General features: G+C 42.9%; 1 protein-coding gene across 1 annotated transcript in view; it reads left to right on the forward strand.

Moving 5' to 3' along the window:
- LOC124593848 overlaps positions 1–21742 on the forward strand; it is a 542124-nt gene that overhangs the window by 388326 nt on the left and 132056 nt on the right. Inside the window, exon 6 of the mRNA XM_047132196.1 lies at positions 8129–8353. Coding sequence (XP_046988152.1) covers positions 8129–8353 — 225 coding nt within the window. The remainder of the gene's footprint in view (positions 1–8128; positions 8354–21742) is intronic.

The raw sequence follows: 21742 nt of genomic DNA on the forward strand, positions 1-21742 counted from the left end.
CTATTGCACACAGTGAACATAAGAAATTTTAGTTTAATTTGTCTTTGGAGAGTATGTATTTTTAAGTAAATATTACTCTCACACTAATGACAGCTTTCCAGACATAGGTTGAATCGTCTTTGTCAGAATGTTAACTTTACAGCTGAAACCTTCTTTTTTATTATGAAATGTGGCCTTTGTCTCCCAGGTTGCTTCTAGAGCTAACTTAAGCTCACGAATTAAATAGATAACGCTGCATATATCCTAGGAGTTTCTTAGCTACTGGTTTTTCTTCTAATAGTATTTAAGGCATTTTCTCCTAACAGCTTACTAAAACACCTATTTTCATGAGGTAGTTTTAGTGTTTTTTCGTATTAACGTTGTAATGGGAGTCCTCGTTCAGTGGCAATAATTGGTTTCTTTCTTATTGCTTGCTGATTTCGCCTCGTGATCTGACAATTCACCTATGACACTTCTTTCGCTCGCCAGTTCATAGCGCCATTGGCATTGAGATCGTATCACTTTATCCATCAGCCAAAATAGCATAGCTCATTTACTGGGCTGAAACGAAATTTTTGCCTTTCCCTCTCATGAGAAAGTACCTGTACCTCCGAGGCAGAAGGAACGGATGGCAGATACCGTTGTATTGTATAGGTCTGTTGTTATTTCTCATGTTCGTCTTTACCCTCAGTATGCAGTGGTAACACGATAGTTCCCTGATAGTGGGACATATGCGCTGTTAGAGTAAATGACTGTCATGGACTTCCACTGGGACCCATCAAAAATAATTTATTTACTGTCGCCTTTAGACATTTTGTCTATATTTATGTAACAGGTCATAGCTAGAACGTGTGAAAACATGTCGTATGTTCTGAGAACAAATAAAAGAAGAAGAAAAATTATGTAATGCTAAAAGTAGTATATATTTGCACCAACATTAATTGAGTGAATGTATACATACTGGCTAAAATGAGGAACATGAAAATTTAAGAAGCAGCTTTATACTAGACATACAGAATTTAACAGTAAGACGCATTTAAATAAGATACTGAATAAGAAGCCTAAGAGAGAAGATGAACAATAAATCTGAGATGCACCACAGTATAAATTTATGGGTGCATTTTTCCTGGGAAGTGGTGCCTGAGCACGTTGCTGATCTCTCTTTGCTGTATCCGTTACCTCTTCTTTGGCTTTGTGTGTAAGAAGACTGGCAAAAGTATGGGTACTGTTTACGGAACTGTATTACACTTCATACGTTATGCACCTTGCTCTGAAGTTCTGTTTCTTTTCTCCCTCTCTAGAATTCAACTGGATGTCTTAACGAACCTCAGTGCTCGAGAAGTAAGCAGGTAATGCTGATTATTTATTAATTCTCCATCCTTTTTATCGCCCCTGGCCTCTGTTTGCTGACGTAGTCATGCACTCCCTTCGGTCGCACTGAAAGGGTACAGTACCGCCCGACGTTGAAAATAGGTACAACATTCTTCGTTATTCTTGTCAGAACAACATACTTTTTGTAATAATAACTCAATTTCACTTAATACACCGCAGCCGGATCCCAGTGTAGGAAAGAAGGACAATTTATTTATTTAATTGATCACATCTGCACTCCCACAAAATAAATCCCTACGCCAATTTGGTGAGATCTGTGAAATGAATGAATGTACTGTCGTCTGCTAACCGCAGATAGTGAATGTACATTATATGATCATCTTTGAGACCGTCCTTTGGTCACCTTTGGTGGAACCAAAGAGATGAAATTTACTTGAGCTTTGAGCGCCTGTAATGTGCCTGACCAATACGGTCGCGTGGTGCTCCCCCACCTCTGCGGAGGTGCGAGATCACCGGAAGAACGGCCATGTTTCAGCACTCTGACGCTGGATCTTGTGTTGGTAAGACCTGTCTTAGGTGTGCTCCGTAAAGAGAAAAGAGTGGAGACAATGGCATGCATGTGAAATACTTAAGAGTAGTAATTATTTCTCTATTTCAGGAACTTTTGGGGGGAGAGCTAAATGTCAGGCAGGTAATATTAACTGGATCGTAGTAATCTTAGGAAGTGACCAACGGTCACAATGAAACCACGTGTAGCAATAAGTTGAAATACTTGCGAGTGCTAGTACTAAGCTGAAATACTTCCGAGTGCTAAAGTTAAGCTGAATTACTGGCGTGTGTACTATAAGTTGGAAATATTTAAGAAATGGCGTGTGCAGGACTTGAAATTAGAGACGAGCACTTCCAAGTGGTGAGTACTGTGTGAGTCACAATCTGTGTATGAGACAAAGGATAAAGAGAAATACTTGTCCAAGGTATCAGTTGAGGACTCGCGTGTGTGATGAATATGATCTTAATATTACTTTGCGTGTTAAGTGTCCGTGTGACGCTAGATTCAAACTCTAATACTCTGAGAGAGAAGTAAGGCGAGTCAGCCGACTATCCAGCAACGCCACTTGGCTTGCATTGCACGGGAAGACGTGCATATATCCTCTAGAGTTCGTAGTAGGAAAGAAAAGTTACGTTAAAGGCGCTGCAGTCTGGAACCGCAAGACCGCTACGGTCGCAGGTTCGAATCCTGCCTCGGGCATGGATGTTTGTGATGTCCTTAGGTTAGTTAGGTTTAACTAGTTCTAAGTTCTAGTGGACTAATGACCTCAGCAGTTGAGTCCCATAGTGCTCAGAGCCATTTGAACCATTTGAACCAAAAGTTACGTAGTGGGCCAGTGTCGTGTGAAACTGGGATGAATACTAACTGAAGTGGGAAAGCTGAAACCGAAGTGATTCTAACGTTGTGACTATTCTTTGTGATGCAATGTATGTTGCCAGTGTGATGTAGTTCATGTAATTTAAGTATGTGTGGTTTGCATGGGAGAGTAGCAAGATAGGTTCAGAGGCAGTAGGTTCTGCATGTTCCTTTTTGTACCGCTTGGTCTGGAGTAAATTTTCGTTATGGTGGGTCTGAGAGTCGAAGTGTGAGATATAGCAAAAGATCCACCATCCTGTCGAGAAAGAAATAGGAAACAAATAATTTTACTTCTTAGGGCTATCACAATAAAAGTAAAAAAATCTTGACAAATCCCATCAAAAAAAATCTTTTGCTATATCGACGGGCTGCCCTTCTTTGCACTTTTTCCATGTCAATCCTACCTGAGAAGGATCTCACACAGCGCCGTAATATTCCAGCAAAGGAAGGACAAGTGTAATGTCTATTTAGTGGGTTTGTCGCATCTTCTAAGTGTTCTGCCAACGAAGTGCAGTCTTTGTTTCGCCTTCCCCACAATATTATCTATGTGGTCTTTCCAATTTAAGTTGCTCGTAATTGTAATTCCTAGGTATTCATTCGAATTGACAGCCCTTAGATTTGCGCGATTTATCGTATACCCAAAATATATCGGATTTCTTTTAGTACCCATGTGGATGACCTCGCACTTTTCTTTGTTTAGTGCCAATTGCCACTTTTCGCACCGTAAAGAAATTCTCCCTAGATCATTTTGCAACTGGAATTGATCGTCTGATGATTTTACTAGTCAGTAAATTACAGCATCATCTGCAAACAATCTAAGGGGGCTGCTCAGATTATCACCTAGATCATTTACGTAAATCAGCAACAGCAGAGGGCCTATGACACTACCTTGCGGAACGCCAGGTATCACTTCCGTTCTACTCGATAATTTACCGTCTGTCAGTACGAACTGTGACCTCTCTGAGAGGAAATCACGAATCCAGTCATACAACTGAGACGATACTCCATATGCCATCTATTGATCAATTTTCACACTATTTTTTTATTCTTCTGGCATAGGTTTCCCCTTCTGACAATATTCCGTTGCAAAATGGTTCAAATTGCTCTGAGCACTATACGACTTAACATCTGAGGTCATCAGTCCCCTAGAACTTAGAACTACTTAAACCTAACTCATCTAAGGACATCACACACATCCAAGGCCGAGGCAGGATTCGAACCTGCGACCGTAGTAGCAGCGCGGTTCCAGACTGAGGCGCCAAAACAGCTCGGCCACACCGGCCGACTATTCCGTGGCAATTTTACATCATTCTGACCAGTGGTGTTATTTCTACGGCGTTTTGAAAGTTTAATTATACTTACCCTGTACATAAATGACATGACGGACAGGGTAAGCAACAGTAGGTAGTTGTTTGTTGATGACGTCGTAGTTTACAAAACTAGTCAGTGGAGAGTGACTGTAGGAGGGTACAAAATGACTTAGGCAAAATTTCTAGTGGTATGAGGAATCTCAGCTTGCTCTAGACGTAGAAAAATGCAAGTAATTGTACATGAGTAAGAAAAACCGTCCTTTAATGTTCGAATACAGCATAATTATTGTGCTTTTATAACGGGTGATTATAATTAAAATGCAGCTATTCACGGACGTCCAGCGTTGTAATAAACGTATGGCAGCAAAACTTGGCAGGTATGTTACCGCGTTAATGCGAAACCTATTTACGCTGAAAAAATTTTGACGACCGCATGAATATCTAGCGCTGTGTAACATCTCGTCGACGTCTCCGGCGCTCGTATTCAGCTGATAGTGTAAGTGGCAGATACACATATCAAAAAAGTTTTGCATCGACCCTGTTCCCAGAACTCCTGAGAATAGACGTTGAGTGTGGATATTGCATCAGAGACACAGTCCCTCTGACTGTTCAGAGATGTCACTAAACCCGCCTAAAGATGCAAACAACCATGCGTGAGCAGTGCCTGTTAGACGGAAGAGGTCCGACAGCCGATCACTTCGGGTCATTCCAAGAGGAAGTACACAGCTCGCGTTGTCTGTAATTCAACCATGCCGAGACGGTCAATACCGCGGTTCGATGGCGTCCGCATTGTTACTTTGTGCCAGGAAGGGCTCTCAACAAGGGAAGTGTCCAGGCGCTCGGAGTGAACCAAAGCGATGTTGTTCGGACATGGACGAGATACAGAGAGACAGGAACTGCCGATGACATGCATCGCTCAGGATGCCCAACGACTACTACTGCAGTGGATGAAAGCTACCTACGGATTATGGCTCGGAAGAACCCTGACAGCAACGCAACCACAATAAATCGTGCTTTTTGTGCAGCCACAGGACGTCATGTTACGACTCAAACTGTGCGCAATAGGCAGCATGATACGCAACTTCACTCCCGACGTTCATGGCGAGGTCCATCTTTGCAACCACGACACCATGCATCGCGGTACAGATGGGCCCAACAACACGCCGAATGGACTGCTCAGGATTGTCATGACGTTCTCTTCACCGATGAGTATCGTATATGCCTTCAACCAGACAATCGTCGGAGACGTGTTTGGAGGCAACCCAGTCAGGTTGAACGCCTTAGACACACTGTCAAGCGAGTGCAGCAAGGTGGAGGTTCCCTGCTGTTCTGAGGTGGCATCATGTGCGGCCGATGTACGCCACTGGTGGTCATGGAAGGCGCCATAACGGCTATACGATACATGATTGCCGCCTTCCGACCGGTAGTGCAACCATATCGGCAGCATACTGGCGAGGCATTCGTCTTCATGGAAGACAATTCGTGCCCCCATAGTGCACATCTTGTGAATGACTCCTTCAGGATAACAACGTCGCTCGACAGGACCAGTATTTCCTCTAGACAGACATGATCCCTATCGAACATGCCTGGGATAGAATGAAACGGGCTGTTTATCGACGACGTGCCCCCCCCCCCCCCCTACCACTCAGAGGGATCCACACCGAATCGCTGTTGAGGTGTGGGACAATCTGAGCGAACAGTGCCTTGATGAACTTGTGGATAGTATGCCATGACGAATACAGGCATGCATCAGTGCAAGAGGACGTGCTACGTATTAGAGGTACCGGTGTGTACAACAATCTGGACTACCACCTCTGAAGGTCTCGCTGTATGGTGGTACAACATGCAATGTGTGCTTTTTATGGGCAAAGAAAGGGCGCTAATGATTTTTATGTTGATTTGTATCCCAATTTTCTGTATAGGTTCTGGAACTCTCGGAACCGAGGCGATGCAAAACTTTTCTCGATGTTTGTATTTACGACTGGAACAGGAAATCAAATGACTAACAGTGGTAGCGTACTGTCTGCCATGCTCCATACGGTGATTTTCAGAGTAAGAATGTAGATGTACTTGTAGAATATGGGGTTCTTATATACTACTTCGAGAGAAATCTAGATATTTTGAATGTAGTCAGCTATTTCAGCCATGCTCCTTACGAAGATGGAACCATGTCATCACGGCGCTACCTTGCTACATGCGAGCAGCGAACGTCCTACCCGACACTATGCAGAGTGGCGTAATGAAACTGCTCCTGAAAAGAAATATGTTCATGTTATTTAATATAGGCAACATAGCTTACACCATCTGCATCCTGTACAAACCGAGGTCGTACACTATGTGATCAAAAGTAACCGGACACCTGGCTGAAAATTACTTACAAGTTCGTGGCGGCCTCTATTGGTAATGCTGGAATCCAATACGGTGTTGGCCCGCCTTTTGATGACGGCTTCCACTCTCGCAGGCATACATTCAATCAGGAGCTGGAAGATTTCTTGGGGGAACGGCAGCCCATTCCTCACGAAGTGCTGTACTGAGGAGAGGTATCGGTGCCGATCGGTGAGGCCTGGCACAAAGTCGGTGTTTCAGAACATCCCAAAGGTGTTGTATAGGATTCAGGTCAGGACTCTGTGCAGGTCAGTCCGTTACAGGAATTTCATTGTCGTGTAACCACTCCGCCACAGGCCGCGCATTATGAACAGGTGCTCGATCGTGTTGAAAGATGCAGTCGCCATCCCCGAATTGCTCTTCAACTGTGGGAAGCATGAAGGTGCTTAAAACATCAACGTAGGCCTGTTCTGTGATAGTTCCACGCAAACCAACAATGGGTGCAAGCCCTCTCAATGAATAACACGACCATGTCATAACACCACCGCCTACGAATTTTACTGTTGGCACTACACACGCTGGCAGATGACGTACATCGGGTTCAAAAGTGGCTCTGAACACTATGGGACTTAACTGCTGTGGTCATCAGTCACCTAGAACTTAGAACTACTTAAACCTAACTAACCTAAGGACATCACACACATCCATGCCCGAGGCAGGATTCGAACCTGCGACCATAGCGGTCGCTGTAGGCTGTAGTGCCTAGAGTCGCTCGGCCACCCTGGCCGGCCGTTCACCGGGTATTCGCCATACCCACACTCTGCCATCTGATCGGCATATTGTGTACCGTGATTCGTCACTTCACACAACGCTTTTCCACTGTTCAATCGTCCAATGTTTACGCTCCTTACACCAGGCGAGGCCTCGTTTGGCATTCACCGGCGTGATGTGTACCTTATGAGCAGCCGCTCGACCATGAAATGCAAGTTTTCTCACCTCCCACCTAACTTTCATGGTATCTGCAGTGGATCCTGATGCAGTCTGGAATTCCTTTGTAATGGTCTGGATAGATGTCTACCAATTACACATTTCGGCCCTCTTCAATAGTCGACGGTCTCTGACAGTCAACAGACGAGGTCGAAATGTACGCTTTTGTGCTGTACGTGTCCCTTCACGTTTGCACTTCACTGTCACATCATAAACAGTGGACCTAGGGATGTTTAGGAGCGTGGAAATCTCGCGTACAGACGTCTAACACTAGTGACACCCAATCACCTGACTACGTTCGAAGTCCGTGAATTCCGTGGAGCGCCCCATTCTGCTCTCTCACGATGTCTAATGACTACTGAGGTCGCTGATATGAAGTACCTGGGTGTACGAATGTAAAATTAGAGAGATTCGAGAGCGCACGGAGGCTTTCCGGCAGTCGTTCTTCCCGCGAACCATACGCGACTGGAACAGGAAAGGGAGGTAATGACAGTGGCACGTAAAGTTCCCTCCGCCACACACCGTTGGGTGGCTTGCGGAGTATAAATGTAGGTGTAGATGTAGGTGGCAGCACAATGCACCTAATATGAAAAACGTATGTTTTTCGATGTGTACGGATACTTTTGATCACATAGCGTAGCTCAGGCGTGTAACGTCGTTATATTCAGACGTAATTTTGCCATTCTGTGTGTGTTTGTGTGTGTGTGTGTGTGTGTGTGTGTGTGTGTGTGCAGCGAGAGACGGCCAGTCGCAGGAGTGGTGAGGTGAGTGTGTGTGCGCCTGCCTGCAGATCCGGACGGAGCTGGCGGTGGGCGAGGCACAGGCGCTGTACAGCCGCGGCGACTGGGACGCGCCGCTGGACGCCGAGGACCACCGCGACGCGCTGCTGCACATGCTGACCGACGCCCGCGTCGTGGCGCCCGTCGTGCGCACCGGCGACTACCACTCCAGGGTCAACGACCGCTCCTACTTCTACGTCTTCACCCACCGCACTGTCTACGGCGACTACTCCAACGTGAGTGCCATCGTCTGCTGCCTGCTTACGCTACTCAGACACGTCTACTGCACAGCTCACCCTTTATTTAAACACTAAGAGCCGACTGTTGCCTTCTAAGTTCACTACGTCCGAACAAGCCTTGGGAACCTCAACGGTGGCGACCGGCCGCCGTGTCATCCGCCGCCCACAGGCATCACCGGATGCGGTTTACGAGCTCGGAGCCCCTAGTTCTCAATCACGTAGCTCCTCAGTTCGCCTCACAAGGGTTGAGTGCACCCCGCTTGCCAACAGCGCTCGGCAGATTGATAGTCACCTATCCAGCCCGCCCGGTTGACCGTGCGGTCTAACGCACAGCTTTCCGGGCGGGAAGGATCGCCTGGTCCCCGGCACGAATCCGCCCGGCGGGTTTGTGTCGAGGTCGGGGAACCGGCCAGTCTGTGGATGCTTTTTAGGCTGTTTTCCATCTGCCTCGGTGAATGCGGCTGGTTCCCATTTTTCCGCCTCAGTTACACTACGTCGGCGATTGCTGTGCAAACACGTTCTCCACGTACGCGTACACCACAATTACTCTACCCCGCAAACATAGGGGTTACACTCGTGTAGTGTGAGACGTTACCTGTGGGGTCCACCGGGGGCCGAACCGCACAATAACCCTGGGTTCGGTGTGAGGCGGCGCAGGGGTGGACTGCGGTAGTCGTCATGGGGTTGTGGACCACTGCGGCTGCGGCGGAGACGGAACCTCTCCGTCGTTTCTAGGTCTTCGGTTAACATGCAATACAATACAATACAATACAATACACCATCCAAGTGTCAGCCCAGCCCGACTGCGTTTAACTTCGGTGATCTGGTGGGAACCGGAGTTACCACTGCGGCAAGGCCGTTGCTTTCTAAATTAACTACGCAAACAAATTATGAACGTTATTTGGAAAATAAGGTCCGATCGGCCGCGAAATGGAAACCACACAAAAGAAAAGTAACAGTTAGCTACATTTCTCGTTGCAGTGTACCAACTTTCCAGTACCCTCGGCATAGAAGGCACTCGGCTGTGTTTTTTGCCAATGCTCCACACTTCACTGCAACTTGCCTGTGCTGCCTCCATAGGCAGCGGTTCACATGAGCAGAGAAGAAAATTGGGCGGAGCCAAGTTCGGGCTGAACGGTGGGTGATCAAACTCTTCTCATCCAAAACGCTGCAGAAGCGTCCTCATTGCCCTTGCAGTGCCCGACCGACAATTATAACGAAGAAGGAAATGCATGACAGTTACGTTGTTTGGGCTGCATGAAATCAGGCGAAATCTCTCACGGGCCTTATTCTTGCCGAAAGACACTAGTTTCGAGGTACCTTTATGTTCTCGCTGTGCACTCAGAAAAGAAAAGAGCGACTGGACATGATCGACGGGCATAATAGAGACTTGGTCCAGCACATCTCTACGAAGCTTCATTGAGTTTTCACTGTGGTTCCCAATTTGCAATCGAACTGACCTTACTTTCCGAATAAAACTAAACTCCGCCCAACTGTACAGACCAGTCACCCTGTCATCTTCAGCCTACAGGCATCATTGGATGCGGATGTGGAGGGTCATGTCATCAGCACACCGCTCTCCTGGGTGTATGTCAGTTTACGAAACCGGACCCGCTGCTTCCCAATCAAGTAGCCCTCCGCAGACCGAATGGTCACCCATCCAAGCGCTAGCCCAGCCCAGCAGCGTTTAACTTCGGTGATCTGATGGGAACCGGTGTTACCACTGTGACATTACCGTTGGCTGCTTCGCAAGTAGGTATCTTAAATCATATGTTACTGATCTCAGCCATTTCCCGACAAGCCTCGGTGAAAACGCCTCTGGCATTATATTTGCTGACGACAGTACACCTCCACATACGCAATGAAAAACAGATTCACTTGCCATAGAAAGAAATTATTAGTTAGCACTCCAAGGCGAATATGTGCAATTAAGAGGTTTCTAAGTTTGTGATGTAATAATGTAATAGAGATCGCCTTTTAGATGGTCTTCCGTGCAGTGCACACATTTATGCATTTTATGTAATCTGAAACTACTCTGAACCTTACTTAAATGAAATCTCTAAAGCTTCTGAACACAAAAAAAATCTTTTCTCTTAGAACTGGTGGAAGTTGAATCCAGCGTGTGTTGACTGCGCTGCTGTATTTGCTTTCAGCCTGCTGTACAGGTACTCACCCTGAAATGCAGGAAAATCACGTAATAAATAATAATACTCATGGTGTTGCGAAATGTACCAGGTATTTATGAGCGCTTGTGCAATTAAACAGGGAATGATACTATTCCGTGTCCTGTTGCAAACCATGAGCTTACATAGCAATGTGGTTGCGAAAGCAAAATTTAAAAAACAAACAAACAAAAAACGAACACATCCACACCACTTGCTGTATCAGAAAATCGTTCCTCTGACTAAGTACACACACGTACGTGAACCTCCTTATTCTACATCGAAATTCGAACTGAGCGCAAAAGATACAAATCATTCTACAATATACATAAAAATTTAAAAAAAAACTGACATAACTTGTTATTGATTTATTTGGGGTTTTAATATCTACACGATCATGACTGACCATAAAATGTACTAATACAGCGGTCACAAGACAAAATAAAATCCACAACATGCATCTGCTCCAACCGGATATGACGTAGGAAGCATCTCATCTTGCACATGCGCAATGCCTGCTCTCACCTCCTCTTCTGAAACTGCTAAATATTTGCGGTAACGGAGTATTGCCATATATTTGCTGCTTGTTTGACTCACAACATTTTAAGCTGTCCTCTTAGGTTCATGCCTAACCACAAATTAGGAAATTGCCACGTACTCGTAAATAAACAGTGAAACATTTGTGACAATGAATAATATGAGATTCATTGCTGCCCATTACACATGAAGCGATTTAAGCTGCCTCTTAGGTTCCTGTCTAACCACACACTCTGAAATCGTCACATATTCGATAATAAACAGCCTAATATTTATTACATTCTTCGTTTTCTAATCAGACAGAAGTATAAATAACATCGAATATTGCAGAACATTCTTGTACGACATTCATAAGGAAGTATCAGAATGTGTAAACAACAATAAATAATATGACGGGAAGAAAGTACTTGCACATAGTTCTTCCTTCGCCTATATAGTCCACAATATTACCCATTACACTGTATTGTAGTCGTATGATTTCGGTCTTTTGGCATGGTTATCACATTACCTCTTGAAGGCTTATATCATTGATGCATTATTAACTGACGTGTAATGATATAGATAAGACGTTAGTGATAGATCTTCAATGCGCCGTTGCGGTGATACGGCATACTTCAAGTTATAATACAAAACAGCTAAACATGCCTCTATAATTATGGTGCCTGCCGCATCGAGTCACTTCCATTTGGAAAAGATGCGTATTGCAGGTTTAACGTCTTCAGTTGCTGTCGACATGGACACGTGACTCAATCTAGACCACAAAAAACAAAGTCCGTTTTCAGTTGGAATGCCAACTAATGTGAACAGGTGTACTGTGTGTGACTGCGACATTGGAAAACAAACTAATCCCACATGAATATAGCAGATTACATTTGCAGTGCATTGCTTAACCCAACAGCATATTTTGATCTCACCAACAGATTTGGTGCAGCGTGATGTAGAACAGCAATTTTCATTGCACCGCCGAACAGAATCAAGGCAGCAAGAAATGTGTAAGCTTCTCAAGCAGCCCAGTAACTGGCAAGCTGTCTGACTGGCTGCCACAAACCAAAGAGCCTCCCACAAGACATTTCTCGCATCTGGCCAGTCCAGAGAGCTACAGTAGGCGGTACACCATTGATCCCAGAGTGTCAACAAACATGCCCTTTCTATAACACAAGATAGCGCCACGTTAGCTTACCAATGAAACGAGTCGACGTGAAATCAGACGTGTTTCGAAATATAAAGAGACTCTAATGAATATCACCTGCAGTAGTAGTCTAGGCGCAGTTATATAATGGCTCCTTTTTACATTTCCAGGTGGCTTTATACATCTTACCTCACAAGGGGCATCTAATCAAATTGTGTATTTATGGAGTATCGTCTCATTGTGGGACTGGATTCATGATTTCATGTTAGAAAAGTCACATTACGTACTTACTGACGGAAAGTCATCTAGTGGAGCGGAAGTGACAGCTGAGGTTCCCAAAGAAGTGCTATAGGCCTTCTGCTCTCCTTGACCTATATAAACAAACAGCTGACCAAGCTGGCAATGCCTGAGTGTCCACTATGCCAATTTTCTATCAGTATTAGAAACGAAGAAATTCCATTTCCATGTTCTCGTGAAAACACCATTGAAATTGTGAAGCAATCTTACGAAGAAACACGCATAATGGACGAATGTATAAGTACAACTGATTCTTATGTGTACAACGCGATTTTGCAAATGTCTCTATGGCAACGCTTCTTCGTAGCTCTGTAGATGGCTGTTTTTTCACCCACAACCAGTGGATAGCTGTGGATAGCTGTCAAAAGCACTGGCAGGTACCAGACATTTCATTAAGTTCACTCAACTGCAGGAGTGTCCACGCATCTCATTGTTAATGACGTCATACCTCTTCGACTGTATGTCCTACAATGATATACAGGGTGTTCAGAAATTTAAGTTACAAACTTTTAGGATTTGTAAAGGGGAGTCAGTACACAATCTTCTGAATGGGAACCTGTGTCCGGCGCTACAGAACTTCGAAGTTATAGGGGCCGGCGCCAGTAAATTATGTATATACAGGGTGATTCCGTAATGACGTTAAAAACTTTCTAGGATAATGGAAGATGACAAAAGCATCAATCTCGTGTAAGGGTCCCTCTACTGAAAACGAAAGTGTCGAAAGTTATACGCAAAAACCGATCTAATACCTCTGACCGTGTAATACATGTGCCGGTACCGTTCTTGCTAAGAGTGTAGGGTAGGCAACTTTCAGTGGTGGTAGTACGGACAAAAACAAGAAAAAAAGTTCTAAAATGCATATCGTAAGAGCTATGAGCACTTCTTCATCTTCGATAATGTGAAGAAAATCTCTTCTACTGCAAGCTCTTCGGTTTTCATATTATTGGAAGATATAATATGGACATTACCTCACTAGAGGAGATGTGTTTCACACTAGCGAAGACGAACAAGTACCCATAGCTCCTCAGGTATGCATTTTAGAGCCATCGTTTACTCGACATTTTTTCTTGTATGTATTCCACTGTCAGAGGTATCAGAATGATTTTCCCTTATAACTTTCTCCTCGTTCATCCTCAGCACAGTGCCCTTACTTGAAATTGATACATTTAACCTTCTCTATAGTCCTATAAAGTCTGTGACATCTTCACGGTATCCCTGTATATACATACATTTACAGGCTCCGGCAAATATAACTTCGACGTTCTGTAGCGTCGTTTCAGGACACGGATTCCTCGTCAAAATCTTATGTACTAACTCCCCTCTAAAAGTACTACAAGTTTGTAATAGAAATTACCGAAAACGCTGTATTTGTTTAGGTCTTTCAGCGGCTATTGTGAATACTGACTGCGAAATAGTTAGCAACAAAGAAGTAATAAATTTAAACTTCGTATACGATGCGACAATTTTTCACGCGTCTCAGTGTTTATGACGTTATGTCTCCTGAACTGTTTGCTGTGCCGTGACATAATTTTACAGATACATTTAGCAGCATTTGTGGATAGTTTACGCGAAACTTACTGCTAATACAGTTAGCAGCACAGTAGTAATAAATGTAAATGTCGTGGACGATGAGACAGTTTTTCACGCATCTCATTGTTTATAAAGTCGTATCTTCCGAACTATAATAAGTAGGTGGTTCCTAACCCCCCAGCGATATTTATGTCAAGCTTTGCTGATACCGATCCAGTGGTTTAGGAGGAGATGTGGAGCTTATAGACAACATACATCCATTTTTATAATATGGATAGATTTAGGACACAATTTGAATAGCCCCCTTAGATTGTTTGCTGATGACACTATCGTCTACCTTCTAGTAATAAGAACATCAAAACTAACTGCAAAATTATTTAGATAAAGTGCCTTTAGTGTGAAAAGTGGCAGTTTCCTCTAATCAACAAAAAATGTTGGATCGTCCACATGTGTACTACGAAAATCTTAAATGTCAGTGATATGATACATCACAGTACTGCTAAACTTGTCTAATTAAGTACATAAGGATTAGAGAATAACGAGCAGCTCAAGTTGGAACCGTCACATAGAAAATGTTGTGTGGAATGTGAACCAAAGACCATTTTGTTGGTAAAACACATACAAGCTACAATAAATCTGCTACATAGATTATCTACACTCCGTTTGTCTGTCCTCCTTTGGATTATCGTCATGTGGTATGGGATCCATGCCAGCAGGACCGACAGAGGACATGGAAAAAGTTCAAAGGAAGTCAGCCCTTTTCCTATTATCGCGGAAAGCGGAGCGTCTGTCGCCAGTATAATTAGCGAGTTGTGGTGGCAATCATTAACACAAAGGCGTTTAGTTCATTTTGGCCTACTTAGGACAATCAATCAGCCGGCAAAACGAAGACCCCCAATGTGGTCTCTGTCTACATCTATTTGGAGACTCTGCAAATCACACATAAGTGCCTGCCAGAGGGTTACCGAACCGACTTTAAAATAATTCTCTATTATTCCCCTGTCGAAAAGCGCGCGGAAAAAACGAACACCTATATGTTTCCGTGCGAGCTCTGATTTCACTTATTATGATGATCGTTTCTCTCTACGTAGGTCGGCGTCAACAAAATATTTTCGCATTCGGAGAAGAAAGTTGATGATCGAAATTTCAAAATGGTTCAAATGGCTCTAAGGTGTATGGGACTTAACATCTGAGGTCATCAGTTCCCTAGACTTAGAACTACTTAAACCTAACTGACCTAAGGACATCACACACATCCATGCCACAGGCAGGATTCGAGCCTGAAACCGTAGCAGCAGCGCTGACTGAAGCGCCTAGAACGGCTCAGCCACAGCGGCCGGTGATCGAAATTTCGTTGGAAGATTCCACTGCAACGAAAAGCGCTTTCGTTTTAATGATATTCACCCCAAATCCTGTATCAAGTCCGTGACACACTTTCCCCTATTTCGCGATAATACAAAACGTGCTTCTCTTCTTTTATCAATGTACTCCGTTAATTCTATTTAGTAAGGATCCCAGACCACGCAGCAGAATTCCTAATAGAGGACAGACAAGCGTAGTATAGGCCTCTTAAGTAGATCTTTTTCATTTTCTAAGTGTTCCGCCAATAAAACGCAGTCTTTGGTTTGCCTTCCGCACAACATTTTCTGCATCTTCTTTCCAGTTTACGTTATTCTCAGTTGTAATTCCTAGGTAATTAGTAGAATTTGCCGCCTTTAGATTTGACTGATTCATCGTGTAACCGAAGTTTAACAATTCCTTTCAGCACTCATGTGGATGACCACACACCTTTAATTATTTAGGGTTAATTGCCAATTTTCGCGCCATACAGATAGGTTTTCTAAATCGTTTTGCAGTTTTGATCTTCTGATGACTTTGCTAGACTATAAACGACAGCATCAAATGCAAACAACCTAAGACGGCTGCTCAGATTGTCTCCTAAATCGTAATCTAGATAAGGAACAGCAGAGGGCCTATAACACTATCTTTGGTAACGCCAGAAATCACTTTTTTTTACTACGTATATGACTTTTCGTGACCTACCTCTCTGACTGGGAATCACGAATCCAGTCACATAACTCAGACGATATTGCATAAGCACGCAATTGCACCAGAAGCCGCTTGTGTGGTACAGTGTCAAAAGCCCTCCGGAAATCCAGAAATAACAGAATCAATTTGAAATCCCTTGTCAATAGCACTCAACACTTTATGCGACGAAAGAGCTAATTGTGTTTCACAAGAACGATATTTTCTAAATCCGTGTTGACTGTGTGTCAATAGACCGTTTTTTCAGCCGGCCGGTGTGGTTCAAATGGTTCAAATGGCGCTGAGCACTATGGGACTTAACATCTATGGTCATCAGTCCCCTAGAACTTAGAACTACTTAAACCTAACTAACCTAAGGACATCACACAACACCCAGTCGTCAAGAGGCAGAGGCCGGGGTGGCCGAGCGATTCTAGGCACTTCAGTCTGGAACTGCGCGACCGCTACGGCCGTAGGTTCGAATCCTGCCTCGGGCATGGATGTGTGTGTCCTTAGGTTTAAGTAGTACTAAGTTATAGGGGACTCATGACCTCAGAAGTTAAGTCCCATAGTGCTCAGAGCCATTTTTCATCGAAGGAATACATAATGTTCGAACACAATGTATGTTCCAAAATCCTACTGCATATCGACGTTAATAGTATTAACCTGTGATTTAGTGGATTACTTCTATTGCCTTTCCTGAATATTGATGTGACCTGTGCAACTTTACAGTCTCTGGGTACGGATCTTTCGTGGAGGGAGCGGTTCTATTATGGTTAAGTATGGAGCTATTGCATGAGCATACTTTGAAAGGAACCTAATTGGCATACAGTCTGCACCGGAAGACTTGCTTTTATTGATTTAAGTTGCTTCACTACTTCGAGGACATCCACATCTAAATTACTCATCATGGCAGCTGTTCTTGATTCTATTGTCAGGTGACGATAACGTAGTCTCAAACTAGTACGAGGTATCTCAGCATTTTTCATAATCATTGCTCAATATCTGTGACCGTTAACCCCCCTCAAATACCCTACCAGACCTAGTAGCAACACTGAACAGGAACGACTCTGATGTATCCTTGTGCCCATTCTATCTGTCACAGAGAGTTGCAACTCTCCATCATTTATAAATCCACCGATGGTGTCTATGTGTGCGAAGTTGCTTTGATTTCCGCCCATGCCTTCTGGGTATTTCACTTTCTTGTCCGTCAGCGTAATACAACCAATTTGAAAGTTGGTCTTAAAATGAACAGCGACAGGAGCAAAATATCTATAAGAAAATGCTACGTATTAACATGGAAGTCATAGAATCAGACGATAAATTTTTTAGTTCAATGCAATATGATGTTGATACTGCTAGCAAAGGATATAAACACAAGAATAGAAATGACCTGCAGTTCCTTTGGTAAACTAGATAAGGTTTTCAAAGCTTATCTTAAGGTTTGCGTTACAAAAGAATTTACATAGAGCACGTTTTAATTATTGATGTGGGACTTCGACTTCTTTTAATGTGAAAAGTCATTCAAATACGAGTAATAATGGTTCATTGAAAGCTGCTGGTAAGGGTGTTCCGGAAACGAACTATGTCTGTAATTGCGTGTGTAGATGCACGGCCTGTAGATGGCTATTACTGTTGTAAAATTCCGGGTCTACCTTTTACAACATTAACGAAGTTCCAGTACATTAACTGCAGCCATTTAATGCAAGTGGCAAAGCAAGCTTATTCATGGTACTAGCGTTCGTACTATTTCCGCCATTTCCACATATAGCCAGAGATAGCAATTAATGTAGTTAATTGTTAATTCATCCTACTGATTTTCTCTCTGGTACCTACTAATTTTCCCTTAACGTATACGTTTCTTACTCTTAGAACTTGTCCTACGTGATGTGGTCTACAGAAAACGACATAAGAGTGAACCACTGAATGAATAAGACATCTATGAAAAAACAAAATTCTGATCATTATGTTCACATTGCTTGGTTCTCAATCACATATTCAGTTATTTCAGCTGCGGAGTGAACAGAAATTTAAAATAGGCGCCTACTCTGCATGTCGCAAATGTGATGCGATTCATATGCCTCATGGGAGTTAAGCTCCCGACTTTTATATTCGTATCTCCTCTTTCGTTCTTTTCATGGAGTAGATATTCTCCAGAGACAACATCAAGCACGCTGCATATTATCCATCCATCATTATTTCCGAGAAAGATACGCGTTTCAAATAACCAAATTTTCGTGCTACTTGCTGTAGTTTATCGTGTACTCCGACGAAGTAACTGATGTAAATACGTTCTTTCCAATGAGCCTATAAAAATAATTGAACAATTTTAGCTTTAGAATGCGCAGACTTTCGTTTTACTATCACCCATTATTCTGCATTGTGTCACTACAGCTGTAGATAATTAAAAACAAGGGGACGTTCTGTTCTTCGTCTCCACTACACTTTTCGATCACTACAAACAACCAGTCTCCAACACTGCGTTTTCACTCAAACGTTGTTACCATCAGGAAGAATAAGAAGCCGGGAAGTAATTTATTTCACTTGTTGCAGCTTTTCTAAAGCTCTTCATTACCTACTCACCAAATATGGGACCCGTTCACGGTGACCCAATAAAACGTCGTACTCTTTGATCGCTGTAGCCCTTCCAATAAAAGGGCGACGGGATGTAGGGGTCGGCGCTTCCTCTCATCACTCGCTCAGCGTTTTCAGTCGCTCGGTCCACAGAGGGTAGCAGGCCTACGCCGTTGAAGTGTTTTTCAATGACAACAACTTTGTTATTGCAGTGCAGAGAGCTTTTCCCTTTCAATTTAACGTCCCGCTTTGGGAAAAAACGCACGTAGTCGACCATAAAAGTCTCGTACTATTGAGAATATCGAGTCTGTGAAGTAGTCTGTTCTGCAGCCCGTAAAACGTTTTGCAAGAAAACTTCCTTCCTTGGGAAGTGTACGAAGAATTTAACAGAAAGCTCTGCTTCTTCACTAACGTAAAATGATGACTGTCCGGCCGTATTACCGTCTGGAATTCGGCTGTTCTGAGGACAATGTGAGGATGTGGTGGGGAATGGGGGGGGGGGGGAGATGGGGGCGGAGGGGGCTATTTTCTCACACGGTGATGTTTCTACATCTGAATAATGAGTAAAGATTGGATCTGAAAAGATTCCCCTGTGAAAAATTTGGAACTGACATGAATTATTTACTTGTTAAAGAAGGCTTTCAATTTTATGATCTGCGGAATTAAAAACCAAACAAAAATTGTAACACTGCAAGCTGTGTTTGATTCAGTCATTTTCTTCAGTAAAGACAAGTGATAAATTTTAGTGATATTTGTTTTAGGTACACTTCTGTTTCTATAGCAGAAGTAAAATTTGTGGGATAACACTATTTTATTACTAAGTACACTTTTAAAATATATAATTCTTTATACTATATAATACTTTATGGCAGCTTACAAGTTTAATAGCGCAAGCATTAAATAAAATTTAAATCGCAGCTTAAAGAAACTATTTCACACTTGACTGTAAGCAAAAGCTATCTCTGAGGTTTTTCCCTTACCAAATTTAGGATGTAACTATTTGATCTGGTGTGGCACCTCACGAGACACACACATACACAAACACACACACACACGTATTTCGACAAATGGTGACATTTAGAAGAGAAAGGGAAAGAAGATAAGACTCAGCACTGTTTCAGTTTAAGTAAAGAAACTGAAAGGGACTGATTTTGAAAACACGTGTTCAAGTTCTTAGTAGGAAGAATATGTTATACCCTGCAAAAGTATACTGATTTTTGGAACTTCGTTTTAAACAACGGCGAACAATTCTCTTGAGGAAATCTACTGCGGAAACATTTCTGAATACAAGAGAAAAATACGCTCACCAGCTAGCGGAATTTTAGAACAGTTGATCATTTGCCATAAGGTGCTTTCTTCCGTGCGCCGTCGCTCTTGCCATGAAGTGAACGAAGAAATAACGAAATGGCACTCGTTTTGATTCTGTGTGCATCTCGAGGCGAAAGAAGAACTACCGATCTTGAATTTGCACAGCGCCATAACACACGAGTGGCATCTTCTCAGAAGCAACCTTCCATACGGCCTACCAGAGCACACTTCACCTTCAGAGTCTCCCGCTACTCATCCCAGAGTGCCGACCAAATATATCTCTCCTAACGGCTACTCCACAAGCTGCGTGGAGGGAGACAGATATAGACATAACGCTACAACCGGTGGAAAGCTGGTATTTCGTGAAGCGTATTGGTTAGTTACATGTACCATAAATCATCTGAACGATTCTTTTATCAAAATACTGTGGAGTGAGTCAGCTTAAAGGATATGTACTCAAGCTTAATGTCAATATTAACGAACCAATTACTTTTTTTTATCCTACCAATCCAACTACACTTAAAAGTGAGTTTTTTAACAAACCACCAGTTTTTAATTAGAAATCCTTCAATGGAACAGAAAAAGTTGTCCAGAAGTGAAGATTTTAGGTTAGATTTAAATTTGCTTCGCTCTGTCCGTCATTTTATGTTATTTGGCAAATGATGAAAATTTTCTTTTCTGCATTCTGAGCTCCTTTCTGAGCCACTAACAGCTTTAATAATCCTCTAGTGTTGTAGGTATTTTATTCTCAAATTGTGATGTATTAATTGTGTGGAATTTCATCAGCGAATATACGTAATGTGTCGGAGCAGTTAAAATGCCTAACTCCTTGAAGAGATACCTAAACGACGACCACGTGTGGATGCTATATATTAATCTTACTGCTTGCTTTTGTCCAATCAGTATTTTCTTTTTAATTGATGAGTCAACCCAGAAAATTATCCCATAAGACTTTACTGTGTGGAAATAAGCAAAATATGTCAGGAGTCTGATCCGTTTGTTTCCAAGGCTAACAATTGTGCAAAGAGCAAAAGTAGCTGAACTGGTTGAAGAGTTCAGTAATACGCTTCTTCCAGTTCAAGTTTTCGTCACTATGTACACCTAAAAATTTGGAACGTTTCATCTTATTTATTGACTCCTGTTCACGTGCTAAATCAGTGTGATGACTCTAGATATTGCACATCACTGAATACAGTGTTCCTTTTTCCAAAATTTATAGAGATTCTATTTTCAGAGAACCACTTAATAACTCATTGAGAAACATCGTCAACTTTCCCTTCTGTTGCTTTCACTCTAATGGGATTTATTGTAACACTAGTATCGTCTACAAGAAAAATCAGTTCTTCTTGTTGAACTTTAAGTGGTATGTCATTCACAGATCTATGACTATGCCACCTCATACACTTCTGAAAAGAAAGAAAAGGTGAAAAATGCAATTCGCTGTGGATACATCTACAGGTATATCACGGACTTACACAAATGGGAAGGGGCGGACAATCGATAAATGTGCACAAACATAACATTCAGCGCGACGTTATGCTTCTTTAAACGGCGCAAGTTTCTTTTTTTCCTGCATAAGTGATAACTGGAGGTACAGTTAGTGTTAGCAGAGTTGGTTTGACCGCACTAAACCTTACAGCTTCTGGGCACTTAGGGCGCCACCGTAACGCCGTAATAGGGTTACCTGCACTGTACCGATCCTGCTGTAGACTATTATTGCTCTGCGACTTGCGGCAGAAACAGTACGTCCACGAATATTTTGTCTTGTTTCGTTCTCAGGAATCACCGTGCGGTTTGATATACATGTTTAGAAACACTATAATA

This window comes from Schistocerca americana, chromosome 2 (genome assembly GCF_021461395.2).
Source record: "Schistocerca americana isolate TAMUIC-IGC-003095 chromosome 2, iqSchAmer2.1, whole genome shotgun sequence".
Lineage (NCBI taxonomy): Eukaryota > Metazoa > Arthropoda > Insecta > Orthoptera > Acrididae > Schistocerca > Schistocerca americana.